Below are 20,004 nucleotides of genomic sequence, written 5' to 3' on the forward strand. Positions count from 1 at the left end.
CACAAAGGCTCAGCTTCTTAAAGCCAAAAGAAATACCAGCTGATCTGTGAACGTGCTTATATTTTCTGTATTGTATTAAGACATAGGAGTATCATCCAAGCCTTTCTTTAGTAAAGCTCTTAGATGGTCTCTCTGGGGTCAAGAATGGGGAAAGTTTACTCATTACTGTTAGTAGAATATAATTCCTCCCTCATGGCAATCTGTGTCTTTAATTGCATTTTCTTTTTTAAAGCTCAATGTAGGTAGGTAGATCTATAGACAGAATTACAATGCAGCAATTGAGAACCAATGATTTTGTAAGCCAGAGATATTGGGTATTTAATTTTGCTTTATAAATCCATGCTATGGTGGGTTCCTATGAATACAATAGAGAAGGAGTTATGTCCTAATCAGTTTATAAGATAGTATGGGGAAAATGCATAATAGACCAACCAGATGTATAAATACAATACAAAGAAACCTAATCTACTGCAAAGCTATAATTTAATCCTATAACACAAGAGTATTGAAAACTGGCTTATGAATAGCTTAAGAATGCATAAACTGAACTTTATAGCCTTGGCTCAGTTAAAAATGTTTGATTCTAACTTATAGTTTATCCTAATTATTATTTAATTTACATAAAGAAGAAATTATGGATTATACCTAAAGAAGAGATTATTTATACATAGCAACTTAAATATTTAAAAATAGTACAAGATCAGGTTCTTAATGTCAGAAGAGTGAGAATAATTTGCACATGCATTTAGAATCTATATGCATATGTATGTTTATCTAACAAAGGGTAAATATGAGTGAATGAATATACTATGAAAGAGCAAAAAAGCCACCTTTTGAAATCTTGTTTTATTATTTGATGAAAATAATGAAAACAATTGTAAAAAACAATAATGAAAGGTAACCAAGGTTACATTTATAAAATAATATCCACACAACAAAATGACTTTGTATGTAACCAATGAAAACACTATTTGATTTTTTTTTTCTGACTAACGGAAGGCTGAGCTAATGAACACAATGGAACTTTAAAGCAAGAGCATTAGATAAAGGGAAGTCTGTTATGATTTGAGCAAGCATTATCTTTTCATCAAACCTAACATTTGCAGCTCATAAACCCGTTAGTGAGCTTTTTTACTTTTCCTGAAATTCAATTGCACACATACAGTACTTTATTTTCCTTGTGTTCCTTGTCGCCATTGTTTGTGCCATGATTTACCCATAGACTCTTTTTAACGAGGTTTTTTAAAAAAAAAAATTGTTTATTTATGCATACTAGAGCTGGGGTCCAGGCCAGAGATGAGGGGGATGGGGGGTGGTGATAGGACTCACCAGAGACAGAGTGGGGAACAGAAAAGGCAGTCTGACTGAAATACACTGCTGAGGGGAGCAGCGGGTGAGTCAGGAGAGGTCTGCTGAGCCATGTGGGTTTATCCCTGGCCAGCCAGGGGTTGAACTCATGCTGCAGAGGCCGTGCACTGCTTCATAGTGCAGTGCTTAACCCCTTGCGCCACCAGGGAGGCCCAACCCACAGACTTTCTTGACTCTCCTTTTTTTTTAAGCCTTCCCTTACTCTCTTTCTTCCTTTAACCCTCCTCCCACAGCATCACCGAGTAAACTTGTAACAAACGTCATGTTATTTCATCAGTTTTCAACAGCACTGCCCTTCTGAGGATACAGGTGAAATCCCTTGGTCCAAACATATCAGGAATTTATGGGGTGGGGGCCTGAGGGATTTGGGAGCCCTGAGGTGGTAGGGGAGGGAAGAATGCTGGAGAGAAGTGTGCTTCTGGTTTGCATTTCCTTGCTAACGGTGACCCCCTTCTCCGCTCCCTTCTCAACTCCGGGGACACAAGGAAGTGAGGACGCCCCTTACAGCTGCTTCTGGGTAGTGTGCAGAGTACATGCTTCATAGTCATCAGATCAATAATACACCTAATGAAAGTTAATTGTGTGAAAGTCAAACATCCCAGCTACTGTGCTGGTTTCATTACCTCCCCAGATAATGTTCCTGCCTATATTAGAAGGAAAAGTTTGTGGTCTGAAAGTTTCTCAAGTGGAGTAAAACCCCCTGGCAGCAGAAACAGATCTGGCTATGAAAGCAGGCCAGATGGAGCCCTCTTTGCCTCCTGCCACTCTGTTTGTATGCCTTTTCTTCCTTAAATTCCGGTCACGCTGGACTTTTATGAGTTCCTCAAGCCCCTTTGGCTATTTCTTTTTCCCAGCCCTTGAAAGTGTTCTTACCACTGTCTACCCACACTATCCCGTTCTAAGGTAATTCTTACTGATACTTTAAGTTTTGGGCATGGGCTACACTTCCTCGGGAAAACTTTGGCAAGACCCTCTATTCCCTGAGGGTTGGTTGGAAAATCCTGACATCTCCCTGCAGCGCCCTGAGCTTTGTCTTTCAGGAAAGTCATGACACTTGTTATTATTTTGAATGTCTGATTCTTTCACAAAGGCAGGAATTATGTCTAACATGTTCACTGTTCCCAAAACAATGCTTCACACTTACTAGATAACCAATAAATATTTGCTGAATGGATGAGGGGATAATTATATTTCAATTATGCCATTTCAAATCATAGGATTTTGGAGTAGGAAAAATATCCTTAGAAATGACCAAATTCAATTCTTTTATTTTTATGAATAAAGAAGTTAAGGAGTTTACTTAAAAAGTCATATGCTACCTCACAGTTTCAAAGTATTTTAAGCATAATGAATAAATAAATGAGGGAGGGAATAATAGCAGAGGTGGATCTGGAATCTAGCTCTCATTTTGAAATATTATCCTCAGAAATTGCATATAATTACTCGGACATTGATAAATCATACCAGCTCCAAGAAAATAATTACATCAACTAATAATTTGGGTTCCTGTAGTTTTTATAAATTATATGCCAGGTTTCCACAGACAAATAGTCCTTCTTAAGTTAATTCTGAATATATTCAATCATAATCTTTTTAATCTTCAAGCAGAATTCCCTGTCTCATATAATATGGTCTGTATTTCCTCTGTGCAGTCTTTAATGCCATGGAGATAGTGTGCTCTCCTATTTATTATTTATCTAATAATTTTTTCCTCCTCATTGTCAGAAAGTGCCTGAACAATTCACACAGGACTGGTGACAGATTTATACATATGCGTCACCCTCTCTTAGCCACATCCCAATTGGCACACAACTTCAACATGACTAGATAACAATTACAGTCACTAGACATATTAGGGAGATCAAGACCAGAGCTGTGTTTTTATTTGCACTGGATGTGGCTCAATAGGATCACTTCTGGAATGTCAGCACCAGCTCAACAAGTCTTCTCCCTAGTGAAAGAACCTAACTAGCGAAAAACATTTAAATATAAACACACACATACATCAATAAAGGCAGACAGTTTAACAGAGATCAAGGAAATAGAGAACCCTGCTTACTCCAGTGTCACCCCAGGGCGACTGTACACACACCCACGTTGTGTCCTTTGTTGAGTTGAGTGACACCAAAGACTGTAGAAGAAATGAATTTCACTAAAATAGTTCTGCTAAGTCCCCAAATAAACAAGCCACAAAAACAATCCCCAGAGAGAGAAGAGGGAGGGATGTGTATCCAGAGTTGCTATATTATTTAAAATTTCCAGTTTTCAATATTAAGTTAAGAGATGCAAAAAAACTGAAAAGTATGACTCATGCATGGGGGTAAAAGCAAAGACCACACACTCCCTGTGAGGGGGTCCAGATGTCAGACTCCAAAAGCAAAGACTCCAAAGCAACTATTAATAAATATGTTCTCTGAATTCACTGAAAGTAGTAAAGCCTGATATGAAGGAAATTACTCATCAAAGAGAGAGAATTAATAGAAATTATTTTCTAAAATGAAATCCTGAAATTTAAAAGTACAGTAACTAAAATGAAAAATTCACTGAGAGACTCAACATTATATTTGAAGCAACAAAGGAAAAGAATCAGAAAGTTGAAGGATATTTTTCAATCTGAACAATGAAGAAAAAATTCGCTTTAAAAATTGAACAGAATATTAGAGAAATATAGGACACCATCAGCTCATCCATATATGCATCATAGGTGCATGGAAAACAACTAAACATTATCCAAGACAGTTACTATTATCATTCACTACATGAGGAGTTCATCAAAAGTGTAAAAACATAGCTACTGTATGTCCAAAAATTTTACTCTTAGGCATAAATCCAATAACAATTAAAAAATATATGTTCACACAAAAGCTTCTGCATGACTGTTCATAGCAACATTATTTCTAAGAGCCAAATTATAACACAAAACCCCTCAACTAATTAACAGAAATAAAATGTGGCCTATCTATACTAGGGGACATTAATTCAACAATAAAATGAATAAGTCATTGATGCCTGGGACAACATGAATGAATTTTACAAACACTTTTCTAAGTGAAACCAGCCTCTCACAAAAGGCCACATATTATATTATTATATTTACTTGCAATGCCCAGGATAAGCAAATCCATGGAGACAGAAAGAAGATTAGTGTTTCCCTAGGGCTGAGTGGAGACAAGGCAGCTAGGGAATAATGCAGAACGTTCCCTCGTGAACACAGAGATCCTTTCAAAGTGATAAAAATGTTCTAAAATGGATGGTTATAATGGTTGCACAACTCCAGAAATATACTTTAAAAAAATCAATGTATACACCTTAATTGAATGAATTATATGCTGTATAGTTTATATCTTAATACTAAGTAGTTAACAAAAAAATAGGCATCCTTATATAATGTGCACCTTGATGGATAACTGAGTTCTGAGACTAGTGGAAGAGAAGGGCTGTTGAGAATCAGAGTGAGTACCGGGGAAGCAGAGTAAACAAGTGTTATAATGTGCCTGAAAATAAAAACAAATATCCAGTGGGGAAACAGATGCAGTTAACAGTTGTAACCAACTCAACTTCAAGAGTTTTCTCCTTATTCATCCTAAGGTCCAGCCACTTCCCCCACACCCCATGCCGCCTAAGTACACCTCTCTCTACTCTGCTTGGCCAAATAATAGATATTTTATCTGGAAAATAACACTTTACCATGTATTTATGTTGCCTTCTTTATAAACCTCACAACAATTCTATGAGTTAGCTAAGACAAATACTGTTTTCATTTTACAGATGAGAAAATGGAAACTCCAAAAGATAAGCTGGCAGCTAATAAGAAAATTTGAAATTCAAACCCATAATATTTGATTCCCACTTAGTGTTTCTGATCTCATATTGCTCCTACCTGTCTTTTTCTTTCTTTCTTTTTTTTTTCCTTATTCCCTATGATAGTATCCTGTTCACAGTGTTTATAATTAAAAACTCATTAATTGCAGTATGTATTTTAATTGATGGGCTCTGCTGATGTCAGAAACCACAAAACCACTGATTCATCAGATTGAGTAGGAGTCCAATCAGCTTTGGAATTTATTAATTCATCTCTGCAGACATTACTAATATTTTCCTTAAGTAACATATCTCCAAAAAGAGATGAAAGCTAAAAGCTCATGGCTAAAGCAAAGAGGGTGGAACCTCACCAAATAAATGTCATTGAAGTGTATTATTATATGTTAATTTTTGGGTGAATGTTTTATGTCCTCTAGCTATGTCTTCTGCTTCTCCTTTTTTTTTTTTTTTTTGCAACAGTATCATTGTTAGATGTGTAATTGGCTCTCATTAAATAACAGTTTATTTTCTCAGTCCAATAAAGAGATTTTTTTTCCACATATATTGCAAAATTAAAAAATCAGAAATTAAGAGTTAAAAGAAACAAATGTAATCCCGAGCCCAACCTTTAATACTAGTGCTAGGTTTGGTGACTCTAGAATCTTCTTAATAACAGACAAATATTACTCAGGAATACAAAATAATAGATATATTTGTTTTTTAATTGAGATGCTCTAGATATGGAGCATTGATTTTTAAAGAAAATTTCCTTTAAGCTATAATCATGAAGGTGATAAGTGATATATGTAGGTACAGAAAGTTTTTCTCTCTCCTTGTGGAAAGGAAAAGGTTATATCTGCCTGGCTTGTCCTAGAAAATCTGGAAGAGGGAACTGATTCCTATCTAGCCAGTGACTGAGGAAAAAGTACTTTGGGGAGGTGGGGGGGCATTGAAAATGAAAGTCTTTTGCTGTGAACCAGAAGAGATTACAATAGCGTAGTCCCAGCTATGAATAGGGGCTCCTAGCGAGCTCTTCCCTCCTCCTCACAAACCATCTACGATTTCATAAGATGGGGGAAGGGGAAGCTTCAACTATAGAGTTTCTTCAACTGTTAAGCTATTCCCTTTGTAGCAAGAGAAAGTCTCTCCAGACCAGCTTTGCAACCTGTGTGCTTTTCTCCTTTGCTGGATATGTTACATCTGGCTTCTCTAAGTTAAAGGGAACTGAGGAATCTTCAAGAGAATCAACGTGTGGTGGACTTTTCATAATTATTGTAACTCTGGATTTGATGTCCTGATGAACACTGTCGTGGTTATGGTACTGCCCAGTAAATGATCCCAAAATATAGTGGCTTCTGCATTTTCATACACCTCGTGATGTCACACATCTCAGATATTTGGGCAGGGCCCAGCTGGGCGATTTCTTCTATCCCACATGCACGTGGCATGGCAAAGGTCACTGGTGTATTCTGCTGGTGATGTACTGCTTTGGAGGATCTGCGATAGCATTATCCTTATGTCTGCCCCCTGGAGATAGCCAGCAGGCTAACGTAAAATGGCACTATCAGAACATATCTCCGAACAAGTGGTCTTAGAGTAGTTGGAATCTCTGTGTGGCAGCTCAGGGCTCCCAGAGACCAGGTAGGAGATGCAAACGTTGTACCATGTCATAATTTATGTCACTTACGCTGTGACAATACCAAGCAAATCACCAACCCAAATGCATAGTGAGTTATTAGCCTTCATCTCTCAAGGAAGGAGGAAGAGATCATTTTCCTCAATCTTTAAGCTGCCATAAAGTCTATAGCCATTCAAGCCAGGATGCTGAAAGCAGCCAATTAGGTTTCTTTGATAACAGAACATTAATTTCAGCCTGTCTTCCTGACTCCGTGTAGACGTCACCATAGTCGCGCCTTAAAAGTTGGGAAGTGCTCAGAGTAGCATCCTTCAGTCTCCTCCCCAAAAATTATTCCTCCCAGATCACCACCCTAAACATGGTGGAGTCAGCCACCTAGTCCTGCCTCCAAGCCCCACTTATACACCCAGATATGGCTACTGAGGCCCGGCTCAGAATTCCAACCTCTGCTTGTCTCAGAAAAAGTCAAAATCATTACCCCTTCTCACTAAATATTTTGTACTTGTAAATTGAACAAGCATAGTTTGAGTGTAATGAAAGACATTACCTGTCCTAGAATAAAAACCTTTATTTGGGGGTAAGTGGAACAAAGTTGTCAATGGCTGGGAGTTATAGTTATTTGCTTTTTTTTTGTTTGCAAAGTAATACTGAAATAAATTTGAAGTAAAATATCAAACACTCAGAAGTATATTAGTCTACTTAGCCTGTCATAGAAAAATACCATAGATGGGGTGGGGCTTAGACACAGAATTTTTTTTTTTTTCCTGAGTTCTGGAGGCTGGGAAGTCCAAGAGCAGGTTCTTTCTTCTTGCTTAAAGATGTAGCCTGGGCTTCACATGGCCTTTCCTCTGGATGCAGGAAGAGACAGCGCCCTCACTGTCTCTTCTCACAAGAAGGCTAATCCTCTCAGGTCAGGATCCCACCCTTACACTCAACCTTAACCATAATTTAACCTTAATTATTTCCTTAGAGCCTTTACCTCCAAAGACAATCATACCTGCGTTAGAGCTTCAACATATCAGCTGGGGAGAGGGGAGAACTCAATGCAATTCTGTGCACAACGGAAGTTCAGAACATGTTCTGTCTCCACTCATGTCCCCTTTTCTCAGCCCCCCCCCCCTGTTTTGTGATTCAAATGCAGATTTTGGAAAGGGGCTCATCTTGGCATACTCAAGAGCCCCTTGAGGGTTCCCTGCCACAGGTCCAAATAACTCATAGAACCTAAATTTTATCATTCATGCTAAAAACACTGAAAAAATGTGATTTTTAGAATATATTCAGTAAAAATGTACAATCACTAGTTCTTTAAGTATTCCATTCAATTTATAAAAATATATGTGGATTTAATTCAACTGTAAATTTCCACTTGACCAAATTTCATTTGCTCAAGGAACTTTAAAAAACAGAGGTGAGGGCCTCCCTGGTGGCGCAGGCAGTTGAGCACAGTGCTATGAAGCTGTCTGCAGTCTCTGCAGTGCAGGTTCAAGCCCCTCTGGCCTCGGAGCAACCCACATGGCATGGCAGACCTCTCCTGTCTCGCCCGCTGCACCCCTCAGCAGTGTGTTTCATCAGTCTGCCTGTTCTGTTCCCCGCTCTGGCTCTGGTGAATCCTCTCACCCTCTGGCACATCTGGCCTGTACCCTGGTTCTTGTGTAAATAAAATAACCTTTAAAAAAAAAAAAAAGAGGTGAAATAACTTTTAGATTCAAATTTCAACACTGCTGTTTTTGTTTTGATAGGCCTTCAGTAAGTAATCTTTTAAGATTATGGACTTAAATAATGACCAAATTATCGGAGGGGTGCTGCGAAGTAGATTATACTTGAAATAGAATATAAGTATGTGGCGTGTTACTATGGGAATCAGAAATGCCATTTACGTCATCTCATTTCCAGCACTCTTCTAGACTTAACTAAGATCAATTAATTAAATTATTAATTAAGATTAGTTTAATTACCCTATACTAAATCTTGTTGTTAAATCTTCAGCCTCTCCTTTCTCCTGGTCTGTGCAGACACAGCCTTGAATGTGCGGTTGGTTCATTCATTCAGCAATTATTGAGCACCTGCTTGATGCCAAGAGCCCGGTTAGGTGCTGAGATATAAAGATCAATAAGATACAGTCTCTGCCTAAGGAGGTTCAAAGTTAAGCAAGGAATCACATAATGGGTTAATAGCTGCAACCAAAAGGCACTGGCACTAAAATAATAGTTGCTTCAGGGACATTTAGGAGAAACCAAACACAAGGAGTAGTCAACTCAGCCTCTTGCAGGTATGTTTACAGAAGAAGCAACTCCCAATTATTATTCCTGGATCAATCAGAAAATATTTTCTTTTCAGGTTGTTGCCCGTCTACCTCTTAACTCACTCCCATGCGTCCTCATTGCAAAGGCAGAATTTTATTAAAAAGCCAGCCCTGCGACACAATGAAAACCCCATTTGCTGAAAATAAATAAACAAAGAGAAACTTGATCAAGTACAGGGCTTTGTTTGGCAGTCATAGAAGTACTTGCTGGTGGACAATGGCTGTGCATAAATGTCACATACTGTTTTAAAAGTGCATTGAAAAGCAGGCTGCTGGCTTGCTATGATCAGGGTCTGGCCACTCCTGACAACTGGCTGGAATGTGAAATTGGAGACTGATAATGAACAAAAGGACACGTCAACTAGGAAGTTAGTATATAGAAACACTGTAGTGCACAAACAAAGCATTAAAATACAATGTGGCTCTACAAATTCCAGGGGGCGATAAGTCCACTGAGGTCACAAGTCAACTTTGCAGGCAGCTGGAATGATTAGGTACAGATCGTTATCAGGCTAACCACTATTCTTTAATACTTCTGGATTCCTGCCTCGTGCCCTCCTATTCAAGTCACAAAAACTAGAATTATGGCATTTGCTTACCCTGCCTCTAGAAAAAGGGAACTTTATGCTGTCCAGTAAAACAAATGTCCTCATTTAGGCACAGACTATATGGAGTCAGTAGGGATGGAGGCTGAACCAGAGCCGTCACCACACCCAGCACTGAAGCTGGACCAAGCAGTCACCCTCTCCATAGGTGGTATCAGAAACTAGGTGAAACTTGCCCCCTGGCTAGGGCCAAATGGTACAGGCACAGAGGCTGTGATTCCTCAAAATTTCCAGCACTAGGCAAGTTTCCAGTTTTCACGAACTCTTACATGTAGATGCAAGATGCGCATAGCGCAATGGTATTAAAACAGGCAAATAATGCCCTAACCAGGGTAGTGGTGAACAACTATATCTGAGGAAAATCTCTGCTAGGCTGATGGAGGAATGGCGAGTGAATGGCAAGTGAGGAATTTATAACAAAGGAGATCCTTCTCCAGGGTGGGGTGGAGTGGGGTGTCATAAATCCAAACAAGAGGGGTTCTTGTTCTGGAGCTAGAGGCTGGATGACTTGGCTGGTCAACTAACTTTCCAAAAGAAAAAAAAAAAAAAGCCAAGCAGAGTCCCAGGAAAATGTAGAGATGTAACGTCTCTGTGTCGGTGGGACTAGGCTGACCTGGACTATTAAAAAGGAACTCTAGAAGAGCATCCCACCACCCCCCCATATGACCCAAGAAGGTCCTAGGGATGCCCACTGTCATGATTTTTGTCCTTTTTTAATTTAAGTAGTGTTGCATCAGAACATAAGTTTCAGGTGCATATCATTAAAAATCAACATGTATATACAACATTAAGTTCATTACTGAAAGTCCAGATTTACCCTTCACCATGTATCAATAATTCTCCCCTTTTTACACAATTTAGCTACCCCTCTTTCCCTTTCTGGTTAATACTATTTTGTCTTATAGTCTAACAGTTTATTTCATTTAGTTTGTCCTTTTGCTTTCTCTTTATACTACTTGAGTGCTATCATCCAGTGTGTATCTTTCTCCTCAGTTATTTCACTGAACATAATATGCTGTAGGGCCATCCATGTTGTTGCGAATGACAGGGTTTCACCCTTTTCATGGCTGAGTAATATTCCACGGTGTGGGTACACACCACATTTTCTTTTGCTGTGCTTCTGCATAGCTTTTTAGAAAGCTGCTGCTTCTTAGTTTGATAAAGTTTCATTTGTTTATTTTTGCATTTATTGCCTTTGTGGTTGAAGTCAAGTCCCCAAACTTACCTCTAAGACCAACATCAAGGAGTGAATCACCCATGTTTTCTTTTATGTATTTTATAATTTTAGGTCTTACATCTAACTCTTTAGTCTATTTTGAATTAATATTTGTATATGGTGTTAAATAGTAGTTCAGTTTCATTCTTTTGCAAGAGACTGTTCAATTTTCCCAAAATGATTTATTGAAGAGACTTTCCTTGCCCCTTTGTATTCTCTTACTCCTTTCTCATAAATTAGTTGCCCATATATGTGTGGGTTCATTTCAGAGCTCTCAATTCTGTTCCATTGATCTGTGTATGTCTTTCTTCCAACACCGTATTGTTTTAACTATTATCTCTCTGTAGCATAGTTTGAAGTAAGGATGGGTGAGTGTTCCAATTTTGTTTATCTTTACTACTTGAGGCCTTTGAATTATGTTTCATGATTATTCATACTATTTCTCTGAAGAATGAATTCGGGATTTTGTACCATCATGATTTCTGTTTAGCAATAAACTGAAGAGTCTAGACTGTGTAGTGGGACAAAGAAAAAGAAATAAATGTGTAAGAATTGTAAAGCAAGACTGAAAACTCTCAATTAGTCAGGTATTGCCTAATGACTGAAATATGTTCCAACAATTGTGTAGTCAGACAATTTTGTAGTTGTGCAAGCATTAAGAATATAATTACAAAAGCCTAGATGGTATAGCCTATGATACATCTAGGCTATATGGTATAACCTCTTAGGAACACAATCATGTATGTGGTCAGTTGTGGACCCAAATGTCATTAAGTGACACATGTCTGCATTCACAGATGATATGATTTTGTATGCAAAAAATCCAAAAGAGCCCACAAAAGACTTGAATTAAAAATGGCTTCAAAAGTTTGTCCTGAACAAAGTCAACATACAAAATGCTTTGTATTTCTATAGACCAGCAAATAAACAGAAAATAAAATTCTTTTAAAAATACTATTTTTAAAAAATGATCTTAAAGTTATGCAATTTATAATGGTATTAAAATATTTTTAAAATCCTGGGAGTGATTGATGAGTATGAAGTCTATCAGAAAACTATAGTTTATCACTCAGAGAAACAAAATTAATACAGGGATACAAGGTTCATGGATTCGAAGCATTAAAATTATAAAGACATCAAGTCTCCCTAAATCAACCTAGCATCCAGTACATAAGGTTAAAATCTGGAAACAACCCACATGCTGGAACAACCCACATTCAGCAGGAGAGTGTAAGCAAATACACTAGTGAATTTACACAACTAAATATAGCTAGAAGCTAAGATGAATAAACTCAGTGATATGCAGTGATACAATACAGTGAATAAAAGATATTTCATCAATTAAGATTATATATAAAAGTTTTCACTTATAAAAAACTTTAATCAATTTTTAAAAGTTGAAAGTGGAACATTTTTAAGGGTACACACAAAAGAAAACAGCTATAAATAAGTCAAAGGAATGAAAATGGTGACATTGGTTGGAGGCAGATAAGGGTGGAGCGTAGAGGGCAGATCAGGTGTATGCATTAACGTACTCCCAAGGCGGAGTCACAGGCGCTAGTCACATTATTAAACAAAGGGACAAATGAATGTGTGAATGTGCACATAAATAAATGGGCCATTGATGGAGCAGTTATAAAGGTGTATCATGAGTCAGGAATTGTGACTTCTCCAAGTTTGTGTACTGGTAATTTACAAAAGAAAGGTAACAAGAGGGAAGGGAGAGGGTGGGGACCAGGGCAGACAGCTAGGGTTTGGGGAGAAAATAAAGAGTAAGATTAGATATCATTGTTATGAGATTTCTTTTAGCAGCCTGTGGCTATCAGAGAAGGAGGAGAGACGGAACCCTTTCAGGGCTGGGAATTGTTGAGTGTTTGCCCTGGGAGGTGCAGGGGTGAGAAGTGACTTGCACCTGACCCATTCTATGCTGACAATACAGGAGGCTGGGCCTGGGGGTGGGGGAGCCTGGCTGTACAGGAGCCAGGACAGGACTCTGAGGGACCAACCCAGGGACTGGGGTGCTGGGACTGAGTGGAAGGCCTAACTGGAGAGATTTCCACTGGCCACTGCCTCACTGTGGACAGAGCAAGGCCTTGAGAGGGTGACAGAAGGCTTGAAGAAGTGTGTGGCAGTGAGATTGGGTCAGGGAGGGTCTCGGAGCAGGGGTGGGGAACTGCTTTAGTTCAAATCCCATCTCTTCCACTTTGGGTTGTATGACTTGGGGTAAGTCACTTATTTATCTGCTTTAGGCCTGGCACCTCAACCTGCAGATTGGAGCTAATGCTAACACTTAGCTCAAAGGGGTTTCCTAAAATGATAATACATGTAAAAGGTGGGGTGTCTTAAAAGCTCAAGAAATGGGGCCTCCCTGGTGGCCAAGGGGTTAAGTTGCAGCACTATGAAGCCATTTGACCCCCAGCAGGCCAGGAAGGTGACTCACATGATGCAGCAGGCCTCTCCTACCTTGCCTGGTGCTCCCCTCAGCAGTGTACTTCAGTCAATCCACCTGTTCTGCTCCCTACTCTGTCTCTGGTGAATGCTCTCAGCGCCCTATCCCACCCCCCTGCACGTCTGGCCTGTAACCTGGTTCTTATGCATAAATAAATTTTGAAAAAAAAAAAAAAAAGAACTCAAGAAATGATAACTCTAAAAGAAGCAAAGTGCTTAGCAGGTGAACTCTAGAGTGGGCCCATCCTTAAGGCAAGAAAGCGGAACTGAGGCAGAGGCACACACAAGGCAGAGCCATCTGGAAGCTTCTCCAGGTGCGGGAAAGCTTGGCTCCCCCCTCCCCGGCCCCACCCTGCTGGAACACTGAATGGGGTCCTCCCTCTTCCAGGTTTGGGCTTTCTCAACACCAGTTCATGTGTGGTGATGAAGTTCACCTGTAACCTCACTACCCTCACCTGCTCCCCTTCTTGGGAACCTCGGTTGGAAGGATTTTACGACACAGACCCACGACATGCGGCCCGATGCCCAGCTGCCTCCTTCCTGTCTGGTTTTGTTCGAGAAGCGCTTCTTCCAACTTAAAAAAGCTCTTAGGCCAAGACAAGTATCGCCCCCTTGCTTTTCTGGGATTGGAGAAGGTGCCTGTGTTTGTTGTTTATTTTGTCACAAGCACATTGTCTTTTTTGGGAGGAGAGCTGAGAGGGACAGTTTTTGATTTTTTTTTCTCGCTCTGACTTGTAGTTAAAGCTCCTACTAAAAACGCCCGGCTGCGTGAGCAGCACGAGGAGGAGGGAGGGGTGCGCTCGTAATTGACCTGTAAGTCTCTTTTCCAAGAATGGGGAGAGGGGTGAGAAGAAAGGCAGAAATTAAGCAGGATGGATGAGGAGCCGCTTCTTTAGCTCCCACCGTAACTCACCTGCTGTTCTGGGCTCCGGGCTGGATGGGCACCATGTTTAGGACTTCCCCCAGAAGTGGGCTCATGGCAGAGGGGTCAGAGGAGAACTAGGGAGCTAGAGGACTGTGACACCTGAAGGCTGACTTTTGCCACAGCTTGCTCATTTCCTCCCTAACAGAACAAACAAGCTGTGTTACCCTTCCACGAAGGTATGGAAGTCTCTCATGCTTTCACTGCATCTGCTTCACCCAAGTTGCTGCTCTCGGGGGTTCCAGCTGCCATGAAGTAGCCCCTATGCTTGGAGGACATCCTTTACTGCCACTTTCATGGGGTCCCTTCTCAGCCACTTCTCAAACCGCTTCCCAGGGGTTTGCCTTCTAGGCTGTGGTTTGGTACCTCCATGGCTGTAGAAGAAAATGACAGTGGGCCACCTGGGAAAAGCCAGGGGGACCACAGAGAGGGAGGGAGGGAGGCAAGTGACTTAGCTCACTCTGAGCCCGTGCCTTCCTGTGGGGCTCAAATGTTGCCCTCAGTTGTGGGGGAGAGAGAGAAAGCAAGCCAGTCAGCCTGGTGTGGCCAAGGTACTTCATTCCCCAACAACCTCATTGCTGCCTCCTAGTGAAAGTTTTACAACTGAATGAAGACAAGTTGCTGGGCAGGATGGTGCAGGACAGGGTAAGAAATTGAATGTGCACAGCCCCGAAAACTTTTTGGACTCTTAGTTTCTGGTTAGCAGTATCTGATCACAGGCCCACAACCCACAAGCCTGACGCAGGCTCCCACTGCCAGGAGTGAGTGCTCCCCACCAGCAGCTGACCCCAGGAAGCCCAACTTGCAGTTTTCTTTCAAGGCATTTTTCCTTTACTCTTTACTCCCATGCTCTCTTTCCTTTATCTTGGTATTTTTCAGTTTCAGATAAAAAAAGGCTGAAGAACAGACAAATGACACTCTATCAACTCAAACATAAGCACTGAGAAATGAAGCTGGATTTACACTTTTGGCTCAGAAGAGAGAAAACCCCCACGAAAAGTTTACCTGGAGAAAAGTCAAGCAGATGCAGGTCAGAGGTGGTCAGGCTGGATCATAACAGCGCTCAGCAGCCTCCCTTTCCTGCACCTATTAACAGGGGTACCCCCTGGTTGTGCAGGATTTAGGCCAAGACTATTGATCCCCTAAAGTTGAAATTGAAAACCAAATCACTCCTATTTTGAAGTGTGTGAAATGCTACTTAGTATACAAACAAGCACCTAAACAGCCATTTTCTTCTAAAGTGTAGAAAACACCTTTGTTTGAAACACAGTTCAACATTTTTTGGCTTAAGAACTTTCCATTTTGGTTCATGTAATTTCACCCAACAGGCAGTATTGCACAAGTTATGAAACTGTCTCCAAGGGGACATATGTGGATTTTATTTTTACTAGTTATTGCACAAAGAAATATACATCTCAGTCAAATATACAAACATTTCCTTCCATGGTAATAATTTGTCACAATAGATTTTTGAACTTAAATTTGCAAACAGTATATAATATTTTAACTCACTGACATATCTTTGCCCAATCTGTATCCTGATCTAGCTGTCCAAATAATTTTCAGAATAAGACTAAACTTTATTCACAATGTTTAGTGAATAACAGTTTTTTTTTATCTTGCATCCCTTCACAGAGGTCTTTTGTATGACAGTGTATAATATTTTTGTCTCAAACCTATTATAGAGGTTAGTAGGTTAAAAGCTCTGGGATGATAATTTTGTAGTTTATCATCACAAAACAGTACATTTAATATTCCAGTCCATGTAATTACACCTGCTAGGGTTTTACCATTGCTCCACCCAGAGTCTGTGAATAACACGGTGTTTTTAGAGACAACCATACATAAGACAAACACATAAAGGAATATATTGGCTCTAGAGAAATCAGTCCAATTGTTCCAGCACTACAAGGGTATAGCTGATACAAAGTAAACATCTGTAAATGTGACATCTGAAGCAAAAGATTCCCAGGCATTTTGCCACTGATTCACATTTCCAGATATCACAGCAGCTAAAGTTAAAGCTACCATCATTCTTCTTTTATTAAAATGAGCAATCAAACAAACCGAACTTTTAAGGAGATCTGATGACCTAAACCAGTGTTTATGTAAGTCCATCATTACCATGAAAACTCTATGTCTGTGGATGAGCTGCACATAAATGGCAGGGAAATTTTAAAAGAATTAAAGCTTCCAGGACTTCCCATTTGCACAGACCACATGGCTAGGTCAAACCCAAACTGCCACAGAAAGCCAGCAAGCAAGGGCTCCCTGGAGGGCAGGCCAGCTGGAGCTGGTGAGTGAAACCTCCGGGCAGATCCTGCTCTAGAGGGGCGGCACACGTGAGCAAGAAGGAGACTAGAGCAAAATCGCGCGGCCTGATTTTCACATCACGTCGGTTTATAAAGACAAAAGTGCTCTTAGGTAAAGGACGCGAGGCTTAGCAACGCAAAGCTAGTCCAGGGTGTTTTCCTTTATTCTTTCAGAGAATTGTTTTTATATTTTTATTGGTTTTACACACCTTCCCTCTAGCTGTGCATTTAAGTGAGATACTATAAGTTAACTGTACCTTCAAGAAATCAGCATAGAGCAGGCTCGGACGACCAGAACAGAAACAAAACCAGACAAACCCCATAATTTTTAAGAGCTGAAGCGTCAGCCAAGGACGCCTGCTCTCAGCCGGGCCCGGGTCCTTTCCGAAAGGGTTGCCACGAGTCCCTCAGGTGTTTTCACTCCACTACTCCTGCCTGGGTGCATCGCCAGTGCAAGAAAATGCGGGAAGCGTCAGTTGCCAGGAACATCTGGACCTCCAAGGAAAATGCATACGGTCTTGCTAGGAAAAGTCTCCTTTCTCCGGGTGCGCTCCCCCTTCCTCAGGCTTATCCCTCTTTCTCCGTAGTTTTCGAGGCGCCCCTCCTCGCGGGCACCTCCTTCTATCTCCGGGCACAGGATTCCAGAGTCGCCACCGGCGCGCGCGGGCCAGGGGAGCCGCGAGGACACCAGGGGTTGCCAACGCCAAACAGTGCGCAGACTCCGCGGCGCGCTCCGGGCTCTCCACTCGCCTAAACCTGCTCTCAAGTGAAAAGAGGTGGGAGGAGGGGGGGGGGCGGAGGGGATCTTGTTTAATTCGAGGTCCTGGGGGTGTGGGAGCGGGAGGAGGCTCGCTGGTCCCTCCCTCCCGGAGTCCCGGGCTCCACCTCCTCCGCATGCCCCCAGATATACACACACGGCGCGGCTGGACATGCACACCCAGCGCCGGCTCCGGGCGCGTGCACACGCAGGTAGCGACGCTCACCTGAGCCGGCGCCGAGGGCTCCTGCAGCCTCCGGAGCGGAGGGGCGGCCTGGGCCGGGAAGGCGCCCACTGCGCAGCGGGAGTGGGGAGCGGCCCCAGCTCGGACCTGAGAACTGAGGTGATGGCGCATTTTCTTTAGATCTCCTCTTCCAGCCTGCCCGCCCCGTGCCCGCTCGCCTGTGCCCGGAGAGGCGAGGAGCGAGGAGCCCCGGGCGCGGCGCACGGGCGGGCACCCGCTCCAGGCGAGCGCGCGGAGAGCTGCGCGGCGGCGCCGGCGCAGGAAACTTGGGCGAAGTTAGTGGCAAGTGCGAGCGGCGGCCGAGAGGAGCGAGCAGGGGACGCGGCCGGTGCCCGGCCCGCCGAGCCGCGCCGAGGCGGAGCCGCCCCCGAGCCCGGCGCGCCCCGGGAGCCCGAGTCAGCCGGCGCGCCCGGAGGGGCCCGGAGCGAGCGGAGCCGGCATGGCGCGGGGGACAGCGAGACGCGGCGCCCGGGCGAGCCGGGAGGCTGTCCTCTGAGGCCCGGCGACCCCAGGCTGGCTCTGGCCGCCTCCGACCTCCTTCCTCGCCCGGCAGCCGGAGAGCAAGACCCGCCAGGCAGGTGCTGGGGTGCGGACCCCTCCCCCCACCAGCCCGCAGCCGATCGAGGGGGTCCCCACCATCGCGCCCGACCCAGGACCAGGAAGACCGGCCGGCGCTGCTGCATTTGCTTTTCTACCCGCTGCGGCGCCCTGCGTCCTGCTGGTGCGCCCGGACCCTCCTCTGCTCCCCCTCCTGTTCCCCCTCGGGGGCCACCTCTGCTCCCCCCACCCCCCTCGGCTACTGTCAAATGAGAAAGTCACCGCGGAGAGTCCAAACACTCCAGCGGCCGAGAGCCCCTCTTGGCACTTGGCAGCGCGCGGCGGCCGGCTCCTCGACTCCACTTGGCGGAGCCTGCGCCCCGCAACTTTCCGGGCTGCTGTGCGTTTGAGAGAGGAGCGCGCGCGCCGGGGCGCGCCGGGCCGGGCAGCGGCTCCCCGCGGGGCGCCAGCGAGCACGCGCCACCTGGGAGCCAGGACCGAGAGCCCCGGGCCCAGTGCCGCCGCGGGGTGGGGGCGCCGCCGCGGAGTCCGCGAGCCCCGGGGAGGACCGGCCGGAGCGCGCGCCGGAGAGACCGGGGCAGCCGGGGGCGCGGCGCGGCCCTGGGCCGGTCCCCAGCCGCCGCCTCGTCCCGGAGGCCAGAGCCGCCGGGGCGCCCAGCGGGGCGCGGGCGGGCAGCTCGGGCGCCCGCGGGCAGCCAACATTGATTTCCTGCGGGCGGAGCGCGCGGGCCCGGGCGGCGGCGGGCCGCAGCCGCAGCCCGGCGAGAGCATGTCCAAGCCGGTGGACCACGTCAAGCGGCCCATGAACGCCTTCATGGTGTGGTCGCGCGCGCAGCGGCGCAAGATGGCCCAGGAGAACCCCAAGATGCACAACTCGGAGATCAGCAAGCGCCTGGGCGCCGAGTGGAAGCTGCTCACCGAGTCCGAGAAGCGGCCGTTCATCGACGAGGCCAAGCGCCTGCGCGCCATGCACATGAAGGAGCACCCCGACTACAAGTACCGGCCGCGCCGCAAGCCCAAGACGCTGCTCAAGAAGGACAAGTTCGCCTTCCCGGTGCCCTACGGCCTGGGCGGCGTGGCGGACGCCGAGCACCCGGCGCTCAAGGCGGGCGGCGGGCTGGGCGCGGGCGCGGGCGGCGGCCTGGTGCCCGAGTCCCTGCTCGCCAACCCCGAGAAGGCGGCGGCCGCTGCAGCCGCGGCCGCTGCGCGCGTCTTCTTCCCGCAGTCGGCGGCCGCAGCCGCAGCCGCGGCCGCAGCCGCGGCCGCGGGGAGCCCCTACTCGCTGCTCGACCTGGGCTCCAAGATGGCAGAGCTGTCGTCCTCGTCGTCCGGCCTCCCGTACGCGTCGTCGCTGGGCTACCCGGCCGCGGGCGCGGGCGCTTTCCACGGCGCGGCGGCGGCTGCTGCAGCAGCTGCGGCGGCCGCCGGGGGGCACACGCACTCGCACCCCAGCCCGGGCAACCCCGGCTACATGATCCCGTGCAACTGCAGCGCGTGGCCCAGCCCCGGGCTGCAGCCGCCGCTCGCCTACATCCTGCTGCCCGGCATGGGGAAGCCGCAGCTGGACCCCTACCCCGCGGCCTACGCCGCCGCGCTATGACCCCGCGGGCCGCCCCGCGAGGACCGGCGAGCCCACGCGCGCGTGTGTAGGTACGAGCGCCGCGCCTGGCCCTGCGCCCCCCGCGCGCGCGCCGGGGCCCGGGTGGTGCGCGCACAAGGCGTGGAGGTGCCAGGCCGGGGCCCGGCCGGGGCGCGCGGGGCGGAGCGCGCGAGGGTGCGCGCGGGTTCCCAGGACCTGGAGACCCGCGCTGCGCGGCCGCCTCGCGGGGACGGCC

General features: G+C 45.3%; 1 protein-coding gene across 2 annotated transcripts; it reads left to right on the forward strand.

Moving 5' to 3' along the window:
* The first annotated feature begins 18,938 nt into the window (after positions 1 to 18,938).
* SOX21 (SRY-box transcription factor 21) lies at positions 18,939 to 19,769 on the forward strand. Of its 2 annotated transcripts, XM_037528128.1 has the most exons (2): positions 18,939 to 19,375; positions 19,442 to 19,769. In XM_037528128.1, the coding sequence occupies exons 1-2, from the start codon at positions 18,939 to 18,941 to the stop codon at positions 19,767 to 19,769; spliced, it is 765 nt and encodes a 254-aa protein (XP_037384025.1). The 2 variants fall into 2 exon arrangements, with proteins under 2 accessions (XP_037384025.1, XP_037384024.1); XM_037528127.1 differs by having other exon boundaries at positions 18,939 to 19,769.
* Positions 19,770 to 20,004: the final 235 nt, after the last annotated feature.

The sequence above is a fragment of the Talpa occidentalis genome, unplaced genomic scaffold (genome assembly GCF_014898055.3).
Source record: "Talpa occidentalis isolate TD23 unplaced genomic scaffold, MPIMG_talOcc4v2.1 talOcc4.5, whole genome shotgun sequence".
In the NCBI taxonomy this organism is placed as follows: Eukaryota; Metazoa; Chordata; class Mammalia; order Eulipotyphla; family Talpidae; genus Talpa; species Talpa occidentalis.